General features: G+C 49.5%; 4 protein-coding genes across 4 annotated transcripts; 2 read left to right on the top strand and 2 right to left on the bottom strand.

The window, feature by feature from the left end:
- The first annotated feature begins 6,412 nt into the window (after positions 1 to 6,412).
- On the top strand, positions 6,413 to 7,822 carry LOC125954502 (uncharacterized). Its single transcript, XM_049684884.1, has 2 exons — positions 6,413 to 6,578; positions 6,927 to 7,822. Exons 1-2 carry the CDS (start codon positions 6,570 to 6,572, stop codon positions 7,716 to 7,718), a joined length of 801 nt encoding a protein of 266 aa, XP_049540841.1. The 5' UTR covers positions 6,413 to 6,569; the 3' UTR covers positions 7,719 to 7,822.
- A 2,224-nt stretch (positions 7,823 to 10,046) lies between these two features.
- On the bottom strand, positions 10,047 to 10,516 carry LOC125955697 (keratin-associated protein 19-2-like). Its single transcript, XM_049686839.1, has 2 exons — positions 10,505 to 10,516; positions 10,047 to 10,421 (listed from the first exon to the last, which is right to left on the bottom strand). Exons 1-2 carry the CDS (start codon positions 10,514 to 10,516, stop codon positions 10,047 to 10,049), a joined length of 387 nt encoding a protein of 128 aa, XP_049542796.1.
- Positions 10,517 to 13,545: 3,029 nt separating this feature from the next.
- LOC125954530 (shematrin-like protein 2) lies at positions 13,546 to 14,249 on the top strand. Its single transcript, XM_049684922.1, has 2 exons — positions 13,546 to 13,623; positions 13,726 to 14,249. The coding sequence occupies exons 1-2, from the start codon at positions 13,615 to 13,617 to the stop codon at positions 14,062 to 14,064; spliced, it is 348 nt and encodes a 115-aa protein (XP_049540879.1). The 5' UTR covers positions 13,546 to 13,614; the 3' UTR covers positions 14,065 to 14,249.
- A 146-nt stretch (positions 14,250 to 14,395) lies between these two features.
- LOC125954429 (toll-like receptor 13) lies at positions 14,396 to 18,635 on the bottom strand. The gene is made up of 5 exons (XM_049684775.1): positions 18,132 to 18,635; positions 16,848 to 16,977; positions 15,317 to 16,776; positions 15,121 to 15,248; positions 14,396 to 15,055 (listed from the first exon to the last, which is right to left on the bottom strand). The coding sequence occupies exons 1-5, from the start codon at positions 18,576 to 18,578 to the stop codon at positions 14,866 to 14,868; spliced, it is 2,355 nt and encodes a 784-aa protein (XP_049540732.1). The 5' UTR covers positions 18,579 to 18,635; the 3' UTR covers positions 14,396 to 14,865.
- Positions 18,636 to 19,063: the final 428 nt, after the last annotated feature.

Below are 19,063 nucleotides of genomic sequence, written 5' to 3'. Positions count from 1 at the left end.
ATTTATCAAACTTTCATTTTTAAGAACCTCTAATACGGTTGCTAACAGAACTCAATTGGATCGTTTGCTCTACGAGTAGATCCTACTTCCCATATTTTCATTTTGGTTCAGCACGATCGGCTAGTGAGCGAATGAAAGGCGGCATACAACAATTTAACTTTTCCACTTGCTTCCAGCATCCTTTCAGGCATCGTTTTAGGCGCGGATAGTGCGAAAGGTAATTGTTCACGATCACAAAATGCATCATCGCCAGTAATCGTTGGGGTCGTGATGGTTGATTCGTTGACGATCTAACGGCCCGAGCCGATCCTTTGTAGTGGGCTGTTTCCATCCCGGTAATGCTCTTATCTTTCTGGCAGCACACTTTGGGATAGGGTACACACTTTTTTTCAGGTTGACTGTACTCTTCATCCAGTGAGCTGACTACGTACCTGCGATCAAGTGCGGCTTTTAATTAAGAAATTCCGTACGAATTGAACCACTTTGTTCCGCTGGCGAAGTGAACTGACCTAGAACTATCATTTGCTAAAGTGAAATGTTTATGAAATGTTCCCTAGAAGTTTCGGACAATACAGCATGTAAGGGAATAGTGGAAACCCCCATGTATAGTGATAACAAGAGGGTAAAAGCATTAGGTACAAAAAAAAAAGTTGATTGTGCCACATGTATTTGGTTTAGCACATTTTGCACCCATTGTGTTATCAACCAGCCACTCCCTCGGTGATAGCGGGTCGCAGAAGGCAAAGCACTAGGAGGGAAAGTTCATCTGGATGGACGATTCATACTCGAAAAAATTAGAGCTTGAAGGATCGTCTGGCGAAGGAACACGTGTTCCTCACGTACGCGATAAGGCGTGGAAGGCCCATGCCTAGATACGCATGAATGAGATGATCCTGATGAAATTCATTCCCTTTCGATTTCTCATCCAATGCTCTGATGCTGATGCTCTGAGCCTATTATTACGCCTTCTCTAGTTTTGTCTAGAAGGTTCATGCTAAACCGTACACCTGAACTGGATCTAATGCCTTACGCCCAGTTATAAGCCTTACTTCATTCGACCAACAAATCACACGATTTAAAAGCAAAGCGATTCAATTATTGTTCATGTAACCAACAGTATGTATAAGAGGCTCTTGTAGTATTTTTAGTAGCCTAATGTATAGTACGATGTACAGAACCAACACTGTATCGCAAGAGCATCGTCTTGATGTATGTTTCAATGAAATCAAACATTATCTCTCATCGTCAATTAGCGGATGCTTGATTGACTTTACCACTCTTCGCCATTGAAACAATCATCGTGCTCAATGCCACGGTAGTACAGCAGCGTGAGTGCAAGATGAGCAACCGACGCAACAGTTCGTCAATGTGTCGCCTCGACTTTAAGCTCACTAATATTTGCTCTCCGCGCTTATCTTGAACGCTTCTGGAGCTGATCTACAGTTTCTCATGCTTGCCGGCGCTTGCTTGCATCATTTTCCGTTTCCGTTTTGCACCCCGTGGTGGTTCGTTCGCTCGAATTTTCACGGTTGAAAGCGCGTTCTCGTGGGAGAGTCTCGTACGGTGTTGCATGAATCCGCGTGAAAGGCTACGAACGGGTATGACGTGTTCGCACTATTACGGGCACTCGGGATTCATATAGTGGCAACACGTGACCTTATGGTAGGCGAAGCGCCTTTGGCGTTTCTATATGAGCTACTGTCGTCACAAGTCGCCCGCCGGCCACAATTAACGCCCGTCGTGTTGATGATCATAATCAATTTGGTGCAGGCCGTGCCGGAATCCGTGTATCCGAGCTGGCAGTGGCAGTTCAAAAGGGTCTCCCTTCAATCCAATGCTTCATAACCGCTCTAGGGTACCGGGTATCGTCATCGATGAATTAGATGATCGGTCCGGATCATGGTAGTGTTCGAATCGGATGTTAGCACCTCTGCACTGGGAAGGGAGGTCTACACGCGTAGTTCTAACACGATCATCCATTCTGCTGCCGGTGGGAGAGAAACCCCATTACAGTTGCCACACATTTCCGGCAGTTTTGGAAACGATTACGAGGGAATCAAGTTTGCTACCGATTCGATTCAGCCTTAGTCGGCGCTGGTACGACTCCACAGATCAAGCTGGTAAGCTGTGCAGATGATTGCATTTTCATGATTTATTCCATCCAACCCGGCTGCTCCCAGGGCTCTCAGATAAACTGCCAGTCAGTCAGTCAGTCAGTTAGCCAAAGTTAGTGGATTGAATTAAGTCTGAAATTGGATTGAAAGGAAAAGGCCCAAGCAGCGGGAAGGGGTGGCGCGGTGGTTCGCTTTACATTTTATGATCCGTTTACCTTCAGCATCAGGTGCCTCGCGAGGGTCACGCTACATGATGGAGCCGAGTGCAGATTAACTGAACTGCGATGCTCATCATCGTCACCGGACCTCATTAGTGCCTACTGCGTTCATTTTTCGAATGCAAAATTTGACTGACGGCCACAGAGCGTTGGCAAAAGGGGGCCTTTCCATGGTGCACGGGTGGCAATCGTGAAGAGATAAACACTTGTGCTTCTTGTAATTAATTACCGACTGTTGATTCTTGTGTTCCCAGTGCCGCTGCTCGCTCCGTTTTCGTTGTCATCTCAACGACGTCGTCGTCGTCGTCGTCGCGGTCGTCGTTGTTCCGGTGAATCCCCAACTCGTGACGTGTTGGCGTGCCGGTAAACCAGCTTACCCACAGTTCCACTTCAGCCTCATTACTCCGTGTCACTCGATGCCGGTGAAGAGGGGAGAGGTTGACGAGTATGCGTTTTGTTTAATAATAGTCCCCGGAAGACCGCGAACGCTTACGAGCACTTGCGTGAGATGAGATTCTTTTCTTGCAGCAGAAGCCACATGTGGTGATGGGGAGGGGAGAACTCGACGGTTTTCGTCGGCGGTAGGCGGTAGTCGGCGGTGCCTCATAAACTCCAACCACTCCAAATCGAACCTCGAGCTCCCGGAACCAGGAACTCGAGAGAACAATTACTGGAACGGTTTGGGGCCGTAGCCTCTTCTGGTTCGAAACCGAAGGTCGCGGATCGCAACAGCAAGATTACGCATCAACGGAGAGGGAGAACATCAAGCGGGAGTTCTCGCCGCGGTTTCGTCTTTGTTATGCCAGTATTCAATCTACGAGCACTGATTTATGAGCGAATCCCGAGTTCAGGATTTCAATCGCGACGGATTTGTAACAAAAAGCTACAGCTCATCATCCATCATCATTATGTGTAGGGCTATGCTATGAATGTGAACGCTAGTATGATCCATGTATGATATGGAAGGGATTTGAATAGTTTGCTGAGAACACTATTCTTTCTTATGTTTTTTTTTTAAAACTAATGTTTTTTAACCATGTTTTTTTTCATTCTTTCATGCATTGAATTTTCTTTTCGACTTTTCAAACCTTCCTTTTCTCATCTACTAATTTATGTGTTTAGTGATTAACATTTATTTATGTAAATTCCAATTGAACCGGACGACAACCACATGTATCATTTCTACATTCAATTGAGTGACTAACGATGATGTAGTCATGATGGTAATCTCCTTATAATTAGTCTAAAACTAAGTGTTCACCGTTCTAGCACCACGTCACCACTATGCTCTCCGTCATAGCCGCCGATAAAACACCGGCGAGCAGTCGCAATGTCAATGAGTAAGTAGTTAAAACCGGTAAGTACCGTGTATGCTGATTAGAATAGAACAAACCGGTACCCGCGTGTACATAGGTGGCAAATCAACCGAAATCCGAGTCCGGTGCCCCGTGACCGATGAATATTCATCAAAGCCCATCCCATCCATCATAACGATCTCCTCGACCGCCCGGCCATCCCTTTTACAAATTCTAACATCTTCTCTCGATCAAAAGCGCGCGATCACACCCGTGTCGAACGATCGCTTATCGCGGGATGGTTTTTCCACATTACTAAGCATCGTTTCATCCTCGAGCAGCGGCCAGCAGCGAGCAGAAAGCAAACGAACACTATACAGACTTCTGCACATTGTATGGCAGTACAACACTTCACGGTCATCGGCAATGGCCGCGCTGATGATGATCGGTGGCAAAAAAACGAAGCCCATGGAAAACGGTCAGCCCTTCACAGCCACCCCGGGGGGAGGGGGAGTGCCAGTCATCTTGATGAGACGATGATATCATACCGCAGGGGCACCGAAGTGCTGAAGGGGCCGCGAAGCGAATCAAATCTGCATCTTAACGCCAGCGCACCGGTGGTAAGCAGCGTGAAAAATGCTACGAATCATAATTAACCTTAAAATACACAATCCCCTCCTGGATGGATGGATGGACGGACGGGACTGCATGGTGACGATGGTGACCAAAAACATCAAACACACATGAACCCGGATTGCCGACCCTTGTGGCGCCTTGAACGTGGCGCACGGCAGGCCATTAGAGAACAAAGGATCCATCATAAATCCATGCTGCTGCTGCTGGTGCTGGTGCGCTACGCCAGTGAGTGCGCGATGAGCACCATGAGATGGTTGTTGATGGGCAGATTCTGTTCGGCGACACACAATTCGATTGTGTCGTCAGTGCCTTGCCTTTGACTGCTCATTTGGGATGGTACAGATGCAGTGGGAAGGTGGTGGGTGACATTAGATTAATGTACTATTTCGCGGTACAATCCATCGCCCATTCCAGGGGGGGGGGGGGGGTCTAGCATTGCCATCATGTGACAATAATAGTTGCCGGCGGTTTTTTTGGCGGTGGATCCATCTTTTCCTGTTGATGTTGAGTAAGTCCTCAGCGACAGTACACTTTCGGCAAGTGCTCCTTTCACGCGACGTGCGGCGTTACTGCGTTATGCAATCTGGCTGCAGACTGCCCCACAAACGATACTTTGTCCCTAAGAAAAACCATTCCAAGGCCTGCCCAGATTACAAATTATTAGCGCTCCCGTTCCAATAGCTAGTTGGTGATTAGAATTTACAAAAAGATCACGATCTTTTCCAGAGGGTACCTCCTTACCTCTCTTGTCGCCTGTTCTAACCAGCTCGAACCAGACACGGTGGCGACGGCGGCGCCGATCCACGGCAAGCAGGTGCGCAATAATCGACCGATCGGTGGTTCTCCATCGCCCGAGTACGCTGAGATCCTGAGCACGATTTTGGGGCGTCAATATTTCTGCGTCGACTGGACTCCACCATGCCGGCCAGACCTATAATTAAGTCAATTGCCCCCCGGAGCTCCCCCCGGCTCCCTGGCAGGCACAGTGAAGTGACGGAGCAGAAACGCGGTAAGAACACTCGCGCTTCGCCTGTGCGATTGCGGCTACTTGATCGCGCGACCGCGTATCAACGAAATTATTATTGACTGACCAATTATCTTTCGCTTCGTTTGCCGATGATTTCGGGGTTCGTCTGGTGTTGGTTTTGGCCAATATAAACTGGCCACCCACCCCCCCGCCCCACGGGGAAAACGCGGAAGCGTCATCGAGCTGGTAACGGCAATTAGCGGTCGTAGTAGCTGCGATCGCTCTGCTTGGCAGAATCAGAGTAGAACCACCAAAGGTGATCCGGGGTCCGGATGAATCATCAAGACAGCTCGGGTTCTGCTGCTCGTGTTCCGGCAGTGTGTAAATCACAATTAGGAAGCACAATGCACTTTGTCTACAATAGATCGCCAACTCGTGAATTACAACAGCGTGATCGCTGGTGCGCTTATGCCATCCAGCAGCCGCGAGGCTGACTATTTACTATATACTTGCGACTCACTCACCCGATCGCGATGGATCTTTGTGTGGCCAAAAAAATCGCGCCGCGCAATCTGTTTCTACCTGATGTCGAATACCTCGACATTTGTCGATCGTCTCCTCTTCCTTATTGATCGAGCGAACAAATCGGCGTCATCACAGTAAAGCACACCGTCCGTTCGTCCAGCGCCGATGACGAAGGATGAAGGAGCTGCTGACCATCTGGTTTTGGGCCGGACCGATCGCGATCGATCCTCGCAAAAGATGATGAGGCTGATGCGAGCAAGCGAGCGAGCGAGGGTCAACCTCGTCTCGTCGCACGGACCGGAGTGTATTAGTAATTGAACGAGCACTGAGCAGTGGTACCGTGGCTACCGTGGTAAGGAGGGGAACCTCTCGAGCTGCTCATCGTCGGGAAGATCGTCGATCACGAAGCATTCGATGTGCTGAGGCGCGGTTACCGTACCTAGGCCAAAGTGAATGGGCCACGAGCAGCAGCAGCAGCAGGTCCACCGGTGCGTCTATTTGATCTCACGTAAGATGGCTTCCCGCCTAGTTGGAGGGGAGCAGCGGCCCGCTGTTTAAAGGCCCGAGAGCGGCTTCCGACCCCTTCGACGACGACGACGACGACGCCGTGGATGCAGTTCAGTGTTTTGGGAGTATAAAAGCGATCGTCGGTCGCAGCTAGTAGCATAGTGTACTTGGGTGTTTCATCCGAGTAACAGCAGCATCCTAGCAACCGTGCATCCTTTTCCCCAGCTGTCTCTGCCTGTGTCTGTGTCTGTGTGTGTTTTTCTGTAGTTTCTTCTTGGATCCGGATCCGTATCCTGCCCCCGAGAAGATGATCAAGGTGTGTTTTGAGCTGTGAGGTGGTTGGTGAAACATTGTGGAACTGTAGAACACAGTTTGTGTGGACATTGGGTTGTAGTCGCTCCCAAGATTATACAGTGGAATGCAATCAACTGGCCCAAGTTATTCAAGGATCGATACTACATCTCGTTGGATTAGTTTATTCGCTGCAATGACGACATCATGCTGCACTTTGTAGCCAAGCGACTATCTCCCGAAGAACTCCATTTCAAGGAGTTTCTTTGTTGATCAAATTATGCAGCGTCATGATGAAGACAAAGATCAATCTAACCCACGAAATCTAAACTCCACGGTGGTCTAATTCGTTGCCTATCTCTTCTACCGTTAGCGTTCGATCATTCTGTGCTGCCTGGTGGCCGTGGTCCTCTCATCGGATGACCTAGAGGGTGCCGAGTCCGGCTGGAGTGGCTGGAAAAGCGGAGGAGGTGGTGGTGGCGGCTGGAGCGGTGGTGGCGGTGGCGGCAAAAAGATAATCATCGTCACCACGGGCGGTGGGGGCGGTGGACATGGAGGTTGGAGCGGCGGCGGCGGTGGCATCTCCAAGGGATGGTCCAGCGGTGGAAGCGGCGGATGGTCACTGGGAGGAGGTGGCGGATATGGAGGAGGACACGGAGGTGGTCTGAGCTCCGGATGGAGCAGTGGACGTAGCCTGGGCGGTGGATGGTCATCGGGCGGTGGTCTGAGCAAGGGCTGGTCGTCCGGAGGTCTCGGTGGTGGTTACGGAGGTGGCAGCTATGGAGGCGGCTATGGCGGAGGTCATGGCGGTGGCTGGTCCTCGGGTGGAAGCGGTATCAGCAAGGGCTGGTCTTCGTCTTCCAGCCTTGGGGGAGGATACGGTGGAAGCGGTGGCCATGGAGGCGGCTGGTCTTCCGGAGGTGGCCTAAGCAAGGGCTGGTCTTCCGGTGGAAGCGGCGGTTATGGAGGTGGTAGCTATGGAGGTGGCTATGGCGGTGGACACGGAGGTGGTTGGTCATCGGGAGGTGGTCTGAGCAAGGGTTGGTCTTCCGGTGGAAGCGGCGGTTATGGAGGTGGCAGCTATGGTGGTGGTTATAGCGGTGGCCACGGAGGAGGCTGGTCCTCGGGTGGTAGCTCGGGTGGCTGGGGATCGAGCGGATGGTAAACTCGAGCGGAACCCCGACTCACTGCCCTGACGCAACCGATCCGGTGTTATTGTTGAAGAAACCCCAATAAAAGAAACAACGCGTTTTGTACATAACCTAAAAATGAGTTATCTCCTTCCGGATCGCAGAATCATCGGAACATCCGAACGGGTTCGCCCACAAACAGCACGTGCTGTCCTAACAGATTCCTGACGTTACTACTGCCCAGACGATGCTGCCCTCAGATAACATTATGCGGCTATTGGTTTACCCACTTCTATGAATGCAACGCCAAGCCGTGATGGCGCTCGGTGATAAAGATCTCACTACTGCTGCTGCTGCTGCTGCTGCTGCTGCTGGTGCTGGTGCTGACAAATTTGGCACAGGGTGCGGTACGCGGTTCTTGCAGTAGTTTGATGCTGCTGTTGAATAAGTAAATTCGCGATGGATGATGATGATCATGATATACTTCATTGTTACGTCACTGCCCATTGCTCGTTGTATCGCGTTTCGTTTGATAATGTCAGCGATCTCGCGAGATTGCATTAACAATGTTGTTATTGGGCTTCTTGACATGCTGTTCGCGTGCACAGCATTTCTGCTAGATATCTGCGTTCAATCGGGTATCAAAATAGTGTTGCAGTTCATTGCATTGTGCATTCTTGATACCATCAGAGTAGTCACAGTTTTTTAAGGAAGTACCTTTGATTGACTTTCATTGAAAATAGTTTTTTTTCTGTTTTGGCTGATGTTTAAACATTTCTTTTATGTTTTTACTTGCTTAGAAAATGTTTTACCTGCTAGAGAGCTGTTTTACAACAGCAAACACAAAATTTACTTAGATAGTATGTCCGATATGTACAGTTCAAAATCTAGATAGCTGAAATGATTTATATTTGTATCATTTGGAGAAGAAATCGCAGTAACCTATCCCTCAAAGTAGAACGCATGATTCGAAACATCAACTCTGTTAACGGAACAAAGCCAAACGGTTCATTTCATGAGAAAACTGAACAGATGTGTGAAATAACTTGCTCCATGTTGGTATGATAACTATTCCTTCATCCAAATGTACGAGTAAGGCAGTTTTTTTTTGCCAAATGTTTTCAAAATTCTCCGTCTACGTCACAATTATTTTATATGTTCTAAGACCGATGAGCACATCCAAGCAGATACTACGGCATACATTCGCCAAGATCCTGAATATGCCAGTTGCACTTGTAACCGTTCGAAAATAATGGGTTGTTTTTAAAACCATCCTCCACTGTCTAAATTTTAATTTATCATTTTGCAGATAAAAGATCATTCTGATTTTTCTTATAGACGTTATCTTTTCAATTTTGAACGTTATGGCTTGAAAACAACTAAAGGTGCGCTCTAGGATTGGTGTTTATTTTAACATCGGTTCTTATCATTTGCGCTTTAAACATAATTATGGTACAAGATGATAATTTTTAGTGTTTGACCCCGCTACAGCCCTATTTAAATTAACAATCATTCCATTATCTTTGTACTGTCGTGATTTACAACAACCGAAAGCCATCTTTCATACACTCGCCTCGCAACCGGCAGTGATCTGTGCAAGCTTGCATACAATGTTGCGAGCAAGCGATCGTCACATGGACTGCTCGCGCATGTGCGATCTTCGCCGGGTATTTTTACGGATGTTTCACCGTACCAGCGAGAATCGATCAGGTGATTTATGCGCTACTGATTATGCTCTAGTACATCTAGGTCCCTCGCGTACCGACCACATCACGTCACTCTGTCCCGGACTAATAACTATAGTACCGCCTCCGTCATTCGGCTTGATTAGCGCGAAATGAATTTCAATTTGAAGCCATTCCGACCGGCACAGAACCGTCGAGTATGAGTTTAACTGAGCCCGTTCTTACGCCGTACTCCGTTGGCAACGGGTAATTTGCATTCGATTATATTCCTGCTTACCTTCGCTCGAGATTGCGCTGCATCCTCACTCGCGGATCTCCGGCGAACGGGGTAAGTACTATCAGCAGGTGCGTTTGTGCTAAAGAAACTCTCGGTGTTCGTTATTTCGCATCCACTGTCGGGGCAGAAGATGCCGTTAAGGTGTAGAGATGATAAATGAAGGTAATGGAATGGTGGTTCTGTTTTCGCGTAGCGACGTGACGTGCCACACGGCGGCCGGTGTATAGAAGACACCCGTGATGAGGTCGAGGATGGTCCGCCGTCCGCCATTCGCGTGAATGGACGCCACAAAACGAACCGGTTTTTCGGGTCGTTAGAATAAACTGTCCGCTCATCCACTGATCCCACCGCCTGCGGACCGCCTGTTGCCTTTATTTCGCATTATTCCTCTTCATTCGCCATCATCGCCTCCGCTTGCCATAGAATCCACCGCCCTTGATGAAGCCACCGCCGATAATGAATCCGCCGCCACCGAACCCGTGCCCAACACCGAACCCATGACCGAAACCACCACCTCCGAAACCGTGCGGGTGGCCAAATCCACCGAAGCCGCCGAACTTTTGGAAACCGAATCCGTGGCCAAAACCGCCACCACCGAAACCGTGATAGGCACTTTCGGCCCCTTCCAGATCACTTTCGTCTCCGGTCAGTCTGGTTTGTACGCTCCCGGCACTGCTGCTGCTGCTGCTGCTGCTGCTGTCGTCGCTTGAGACCGGAGCTGGTGCGGTCTGTACTGCTAGCGCCAACCAAACCACGCAAGAAAGAACCAACAGCACCTAATAAACGACATAGTGTGGCCATTAATCCAGAGCTATCAATCGATCAGAAATCGAATTAAATGTAGAACGCTCCACCCTACCTTGCGGACCATATTGGATCCTTTTCGATTGATTTCCAAGGTTTCCAACACCTCCAATCAAACTACTGCCCGATGGCCACGGTCGGAGGGCTTTATATATCCGGGCCGGCATTCCGGACGCCCAAAAACGGACACTTGGACATCGGACCGAAGTCTGGCGGCTGTTGAAGTCCCTTCAAAAGCGAATTCGGCAACAACAACCAGCGGCAAAAAGAGGGATTTTGTGGCGCACACTGTGGCCAATGGAGTAACAATTAAAACAACGAGTGCTCTCTTGTGCCCCGCACGCGCAGATTGGAATCTCATCTTCGTCACAGAGATCAATTTGGCGATCAAGTATAGGCGAGGATCTTATCCACCTAACAGGGCAGCCATATTGCGATCGCGAGTAGCATGTCCATTCTAGATCCGGAATCCACACCAGCATGCTATCATTTCGATTGGAAACGGTGTTTAAGCAAGCTCTGTTGTGGAGTCTTACGGAACAGATCATCAAGGATTTGTTGTGATCATCTGCGGTGCGCAATAGCGCAACACCGACACGGTGTGGGATTGTTATTATTTTTCAATCAGCAACAGAGCAGAGAAGCAGATTGCAGAATTCTCTGCTTCTCCTCATCGACTCCTAATGATCGGTTCTAATACCACCACTCACACCGCCACACACCGGCCTCTACACGAGTGTCGACAAGCGAGACCCCTTGGTAGCGCTTTGTTTGGGCAAACAAATTAAAAACAACTCATCACCGTAGCCCACCCCGTTCCCCGCGGGCACAAGTGGCACACATAATTCGTTTATTCATTCTAAAGCCCTTCGGCCGAGGAGCGCACAACTCCGCAGAAAATTCGTTTCGGTTCGCATCTTCGCGAGATCCGTTTCGGTTCGCGGGGATTAGATGCTGCTACTGTTGGCTGCCGGCCACCAAAGATGAGGGAGCATGAGGGAGGACATAAGATAGAAAACAAGCAAATCAAATTCAAGGCGAAGGCGGACCGCGATAGCAGATCTCTCCGAAACTGACATCGAAACACGGTTCTGGGGCGAAGGGCGGACGTGGCACGTTGCGCAGCAAGCAGCCGGCGGCACGATCATTATCTTTGTGGCGTGGCGCGTCTCAACAGCAGCATCTTCTGTTGCGTAAGTTGTTGCTAACGTTGGTTGCTAGGTCCAGAACGGAGAGCCTTCTTGATGGACTTCTATTCAATGGCTCAGTGGCAGCACTTGCGTGCATTTGAATTACACCACGTTGCGTGTTTATAAGACAAGCAGTTTCGTTCTTGCTGAACGGACAGTGCCCGCACACTGGCTATAATATGCTATAAATGCGCGGTAAATCCCATACGCAAAATTAGCCTCAAAAACTGCTGCTATATTCAAAGAGTAAACAAATCTCGCATTTCGCTTCCTCACGTGAGGCAAGTCACAACCGAAAACAAGATTCCGGTTCCGGCTTTTGAAGTTGGAAATAAATTAATTTCCCCCACCGGCGCACCGACCAAATGAGCGAACGCACGAAAGACTTCAACACGACAAAACACAGCGACGAACCCGATTCGCCGTTCAGATGAATGGAAATACCGTCACCGGCCACAATCTACTACTCTCTTGGTGTGGCTCCGAGATGCAGATGCTGTTGAACCGGTTCGACCGATCGCGACTTTGTTTGTTTTGATTATTAAGTTGGGCATGACGTGCGGGCTGTTGGTTGCGATTCTAGCGCGTCTATCGGCTCACGGTCGATGATTCATGCTTTGCGGCGTGGGTTAGCAGCGTGTTTAGCATAACAACCGGCAACAAAATCCGACCACAAATGTGCTCCACGTGTTTGTCTGCCGCGAAAGCATATCGATAAGATTGCGTAAAGGACTACTTAGAGCCGCCAAAATGCCAAAATAAGCTGGCTAGCCATGAGCCGGCTTTCGTATAAAGATCCTGCTTCCCACGCACGTTTTTGTCGGTTTCACCATTTTTTGCAATCCACAATCGGGCGATCTCTAATCGAAACAGTAGAGAGTTGCTCCAGAGTCAACTGTTCAGGACGGTTGGTTGCTATGTCGCTTGCTCAGCGATAATGCTACGTTGCTAAGCTTCAACATTCTTCAACAAAACTGGGAACCGCGCGCGTATGATATCGTATCGTGTGCAGCATCATGTGAAAAGGTAATTGAACTCATCCCTCGACGACCTACAACTTCGAACTTGTTCGCACAAATGTTCGAGAACACGTTTTGCACACTCATGCAATGACAATGATGGGTCATTTAATGAGCTTCTTATCCATCGCGCGTGAACGCGAGCATCGTTTGCGATGCCAGGTCCCTATATGCTCCGTAATATCCAATCGTATGTCGTTTTGTAGAAAGCAAAAAGGAGCCACCATCGCGTGACAATAGGATCTATCTCCTATTGCCTATGCGGAAACGGCGAGACAAGTCAATTAATCATCGAAAGAGGCTGCGATGCTCCATCGGCATTACGTCAACTTTTCACAACACGCAAATATTGTCACTCACTGAACTGTCGCGGCTGTCACCACCAATATGTTCCTATCAGCGTGTAGCAATTTGAAGAAAACAAATTAAATTCTAACAGCAAAACCTCATCACCGGTCCTGCCCGGTTCGCTGCGCTGAAGACGATTTATCATTAACTCATTCTCCCAACTCCACACACACGCACACACGAGCGCGGTGCGAGGTGAACTTCCTTTACGATCCCACCTCCCAGAGTCAATCGAAGGTCCAGCCAACTCTTCCGCTATCTCCCGGACGCTTCACTACGCAGACGCGCAAGAAACATAAAACGCTAGCGAAGCAGGGGTGGGAGGGGTGGAGTCGAGACGGAGGACGGTGAAAAAAAAGAAGGAAAAACCCACCGGCCCGGGTTCGTGTTTGTTTGTTGTCGCGCCCCGGCCTGGGGCGCGGACTTCAGGACGCGGGGATTTTTCGGTTGTTTTGGTTGGCGCGATGATCGCGAGATTGAAAGACGCGTTCAGTATAAATACGCCGACGGTGGTTCACTTTTGGCAACAGTCTCATTTCGACGCTCTTCAAAGATACCCAGTGTTTGTGTTTTGTGTGCAAATAGCTAGACCAGCCAGTGGTTCCAGCATGTTCAAGGTGTGTTCAAGGCTTGTCTCTCGAGGGTGGGGAGCAACCGAAACCGTGTCCCAGGAAGAAGTGTTCTAAACTATTCTCTGCTCTGATTTGTTTCCTTCATAGTTTGTCGCCGTTGTGTGCTGCCTGATGGCCGTGGCTTGGGCCATGCCAGCGGCCGAGTTGTCACCAGCGGTTGAGGCACCGGAGAACCCGACGGTACTGCTCGTGCAGGCTGAGGCGGACGATAGTGACGATATGGTCGGCGCTGAGACGGCCCATCATGGTGGGGGCTACGGCGGTTATGGCGGTTATGGCGGTTATGGCGGCGGTTTCGGTGGCTACGGGGGCGGTTTCGGAGGCTACGGCGGTGGTTTCGGAGGCTACGGAGGTCATGGATATGGGGGCTACGGAGGATTCGGAGGATATGGACATCACCACCACCACCACGGACACCACGGATAAGCGGAAAGGAACGCACCGTTTGGTATTGAACTATTTCGACTATTCCGCATTTGCACTGTGATCCGTCTACCGTATCGCGGGGACCTCTGCCCAGAACTCACACCTATACGCAACATCCTCAACGTTCAAACCCCTTCATCCATTGTACCACCTCGCCATGACGCGTGAAGCTGCCTGAAGACGTATTTATTTGTCTGGATATTATTGTATTTCTTGAATAAAGAAACCCTCTCTTAGAAGCATAACACCACGATATGTGTCTGCGTGTTTGTGTTTGTGCTCGACATCTAATTCAAATCAATGGAACTAAACGTCGATAACACGCCGGATGGTTCCGTTGAAAACCAGTTTCTGGGATCATCGTTCTAAAAAACCTTCAACGGACACGTGTATGACACAATTCTGAAACCGAGACCGGATACTCCAGTACACTGATAAAGTGGAGGATAGACAGCAGAATGCTATTAATCACAATCAAAGTGACACACACATTGATTGGCGAAGAAATTGGCGGTAAGCCATTTTTAATTGGATGAAAAAAATCAAAAGATTTACCAGAGTTATGATACAAAATGCGGTCAAATGAGTTTAAGTATCTTTCTGTCTAATATTCAATCATTGATGGTACATACTACACACAAAACAACTAACAAACTAAGTAAATCAACACAAATCTCGCAGAATATCCATCCTAAATTTAACCACTCGAAATTGTAAGAGATAGCAGCTCGAATGCGGTCGAAAAATCGCCCGGTAGGTATGCACCACAGTCATGCTCTGGTGGATGGCTAACCCACATCATCAACATTTCGACGTCGAGAGCGCTTTATGGAGCCGCTTCCAGAACAAGGCCTGCTCGTGCACCGATCCGGTCGGCCACTTGATGTACGTTTTGGTCTTCAGCAAGTAGCTCAACGTTTTCGGACACTTGCGCCGTGGAATGTCCTGCAGCAGCACCAGTATCAGCTCTTCACGACGCGTTTCCAGCAGCCTAATGAATAGAAATTATGTACCCTCTTAGACCATCGAAACGCAAGGACGAAAACCGATACTAACCGATGCTGTGCTAGATGCATTTCAAACTGACACCAGTGGCTAAGCAGGAAGCTCTCGGAGACGATCAGCATCAAGCAGCGCGAGCGATCCATGCACGATATGATGTTCTCAAGAATGCCAAACCCAACCTGCGAACAGGGCAACCACATGGGATCGGTTAGACGGTCCAGTGAACTGCGTACGTTCCTAGTCATACCTCAAAGTCACGCTCGTGCAGACACAGATTAACCTGGCTCACGCCCTCCATATTAGGCAGCAGATGATCGAGCACCCACTTCCGATCATCGTTGCTATAGCTCACGAAAACATCGTAATGGTAGTCCGAATCCTTCAGCAATCCATTCCTATCGAGATACAGCTTCTCGTTATCGTTGAAAAAGCTCAGTATGGTTGAGTTTTTGAGAATAGTAAAGAAGTACTTGATGTGGAACCAATAGTAAAACAGAACGATCGCCGTCACCACCACAAATGTGACCGCTATACTGACGAGTATGTACACCAGCGTGTCATCCTCGGTCGTGGTGCTTGTCGCGGTCTCCGTTAGATCGATATCGATCAGCTCCTCATCGGAGAGCACGCAATCGGAAAGTTCCATCGGGTCGAGCTTCTGGTTGCTGGTGAAGTTCATGCAGAAGTACTCCGACTCATCGTAATCGAACAGCTCGACGTGCTGCAAGGAAACCAACGTTCCCGAGCCACCGTTATGCTTCTCCGCGTACAGTGGCTCAGCCGAAATGGCATAGGCGCCCGGTGGTGTGTCGCTCTGGTTGTGCATAATGTTACGCAGGAACTTCAGATAGTTGCAGGAACACTGGATCGTGTTACCGCCAAGGCCCATGTGCTGCAGGCGCGAGAAATCGTACAGCATATCCGTCGTCAGGATTACGATACTATTGTTGCGCAGGTTCACACTGCGCAGCGCGCCCGTGTTCGTAAGGATCTGCTGGTTCCAGGCCGAGATGTAATTGTAGCTCAGATCGAGCCGTTCCAAACGCGTCAGATTGGTGAAGCTTTCGCGGTGTAGCTCTCGTATGATGTTACCCCGTAGGTTCAACACCCTTAGCTTACCGAGCGGCACTAACCAGCTTAGCTGCTGTACCATCGAATCCTTGAAGTACAGCACCTCCAGACTATTCCGCAGTAAACTGAAGCTTCCCTTGTGAAGGCTCTGTGCCACGCCGACGTTGTACGAGATGTCAAGCATCTCGATGGACCGAGCAACGAATAGGTAGTCGACGATCGCCGGCAAACCGATGTTACAGTAGCTGACGTACCGTACCCGGCGCTGAATCGAACCCAGCGCAATGAACGCCTGGAAATCGAGCCGCGTATTGGACAGATCGAGAAACACTAGATTCAACAGCGGCGCAAACAAGCTCTGTTGTAGATCCAGGCCGGCGATCAGCTTCATAAACGGATTCTCGATACGCTCCTCGCCCTGCCGGCTCGTGTCCATGTTCGAGAGATCGAGATGAAGAAGGGCTCGAAGGGGCAGAAACAGCTCCATCGGAAGCACTCGGAAGCTATTACCGGCCAGAAAGAGGTACTGCAGGTTGGGAGTATGCTCGAAGAAATCATGCGGCAGCACTCGTAGACTACAGTTCTGCAGATCCAGTACGCGCAATCGTTGCAATGGTGGTAGTTTGGAATAAACGACTGCAAGTAGTAACGATTGTTGGCATTAGACGGCGTTCCATTAGTCCAGAGTTGGCAGTACAAATAGTTACTAGAGTCTACGGACAGCTCGGTGAAGGTGTTAGCCCGCAGCGATAGAAGCCGTAGGTTGGGCATACTGTTCAACGTTGGTGTCGGTACGTGGAGCAAAGCATTGTGGGCCAAAGAGAGGTGCTGTACGCCCTGAAAAGAAGTTTAAAATCCCATCAATTACAACCGGATATAGAGGTATTTAAAGCTTGTTTGGGATATAGTTTCAAGCTTGTTAAGTCCCCAGAATTCCAGCACGATGGCGTATCAACAAACACCCAAACATACACGCAAACCAGTTTATCGTAATTCGGCAGACACGCTTATGGCGGTGCGCAGTCCGTGATAAGATACGTGAAATCACTAACAAGCTGACTACGACAGATCTACCTAAGCTTTGGTTCACTGTAATAACGTTAAACCCGGTAGATTATCGTCCAAGATTAGCAAATCAAGGCGTCGTCTATCTAACCACGGCCCAACTGTTCTTCCATTTCCGTAGATAATTATCGGGGCGCAGATAGATTCCTTCTTCACTTGCGCTGTAACTAATTCTCTTTGGTGGTGCCCTTTTAGGACTTTGGATATCCGATAATAGCTCGTTTCTTGATCCACATCTACACTTCGCGCCCCTTGCTAGCTCACTCACACGAACCAGCTGGCCAGCTAGAGAGAATGAATGGCTTGGAATGGACGTCTTTTTCTCGAGTGGCTGATTCCGGTGACTGAAGTGTTTTGAAATGTGCGAGCTTGGCACAACCGTTGCGTTTTGGAACAAAGACGATCGCACATGTGTTTGGTGTAGAACTATTCACTGAAAGGCACGCGAATCACGCCTCGACGTTATTCAACAACTCATCCTACACTTGTGCCGCTTGTGGAGTAGCTGCGAAGCGATGCGACATTGTTTTCCGAACGATAACGACACGCTCTCGAGCAGTCTGAAAGCAGCATTTTCTTGAGCCTTAAGGGCGGTTCTTCGGTAAACCTTCATATCATTTGATCACATTTTAAGACACATCGAAGCAAGCGATACGTCGTAGCTTGCGCCATTTTTGGCACACTTCGATATCACGGTACATGTACGGTACGTTTCCAAGGTTACGAATTTCACTCGAACCGCTTCGTTCCAGGTGCCTTCGAGGTGCTCTTATCATCATCTTATCGTCGAATCGACGCGTTTGTGGATGCGAGTGCTTCCGCTGGCAACATCGACAACGCTTGGGTGACGCCAGCGCCTGCTAGAAACCATATTTTGACTCCGTCTCCGGTCGAAAAACACTACACATTCCACAACCAATACTAACTTCAAGTGGTACGGCCAATCCGAGACTTTCGACGAGTACCGGCAATCCCGCATCGGTTAGCCGGAGATGGGACAGATCGAGTGCGTGGCGTCCCGGGCTAACCGTCAACCGGCCTTCCTCCGTTAGCCAGGGCAGATAGTTGTTGGCCGTACCGAGTAAGCACTCGATTGGCGCATTGGCAGCGCCATTTCCACTCGATACGGAGAACGTACTCAGGGCCGGTATATTGTAGGGTCCACCGCGGACACGGGGTAGATAGTTGGGCCAGCCATTCCCGTAACACTCGTACGGACCACCGCAACCGAGTAGATCACAATCGGTAGAATCCAGCTCCGGGAACACTCCCTCGGCACTGCACCGTGTCCGGCGTTCGAACGTACACGATATCACGATGAACAGCGCTGTCAGGACGAACCGTGCCGATCCATCGAGCCACGAACCTTCCATTCAAAAACCCTCGGTAATAACACTACAGACGCCAGCGCCAGCGGAACCAACACTCCGGACGAGCCGTTGGCAAGCTACTGACCGCGAGCCGTACACTTGTTATCGATATCCGTGGCGGTGTCGCGCTCTCTGCTCTGTGCTATCTGATAACGATGCGAAGGCTGTAATCATTACGATTCGATCAAAAGGCAAACAGGGAACCGATGCGGTGATAAGCATCCATGGAGTATCAGGTCCCGAACGCGGTTTGTGACGTAGCGATGGTTCATCGAACCGGAAGCCACCCGTTCGCCCGGCCAGCCACACTATCAGCGCCAACCAATATTGCAGCTAATTGCTGCCGGTGATTGTCGGCTGGTGATGGTGATGGTGAGCGCATTTATAGCTGCCATGCTGTCTGGTAGCCGAGCTCGATGCCGGTCGCGTGCGATACGAATTGCCTTGCCTAATTTATCTTTATGGATGATGCATTGTCGGTGACAGCA

Source organism: Anopheles darlingi, chromosome 3 (assembly GCF_943734745.1).
Source record: "Anopheles darlingi chromosome 3, idAnoDarlMG_H_01, whole genome shotgun sequence".
In the NCBI taxonomy this organism is placed as follows: Eukaryota; Metazoa; Arthropoda; class Insecta; order Diptera; family Culicidae; genus Anopheles; species Anopheles darlingi.
Note: the sequence above shows the minus strand (reverse complement) of the source record. Positions and strands in the feature narration are given on the sequence as shown.

Bases quoted from the DNA above. Each gene is read 5' to 3' on its own strand.
- LOC125954429 (XM_049684775.1), bottom strand. From the start codon at position 18,578: ATGGAAGGTTCGTGGCTCGATGGATCGGCACGGTTCGTCCTGACAGCG. The intron at 16,777-16,847 runs GTAACTATTTGT...TACTACTTGCAG, and splicing joins CGAGCTGTCCGTAGACTCTA to TCGTTTATTCCAAACTACCA. The intron at 15,249-15,316 runs GTATGACTAGGA...CCCTGTTCGCAG, and splicing joins TGCACGAGCGTGACTTTGAG to GTTGGGTTTGGCATTCTTGA.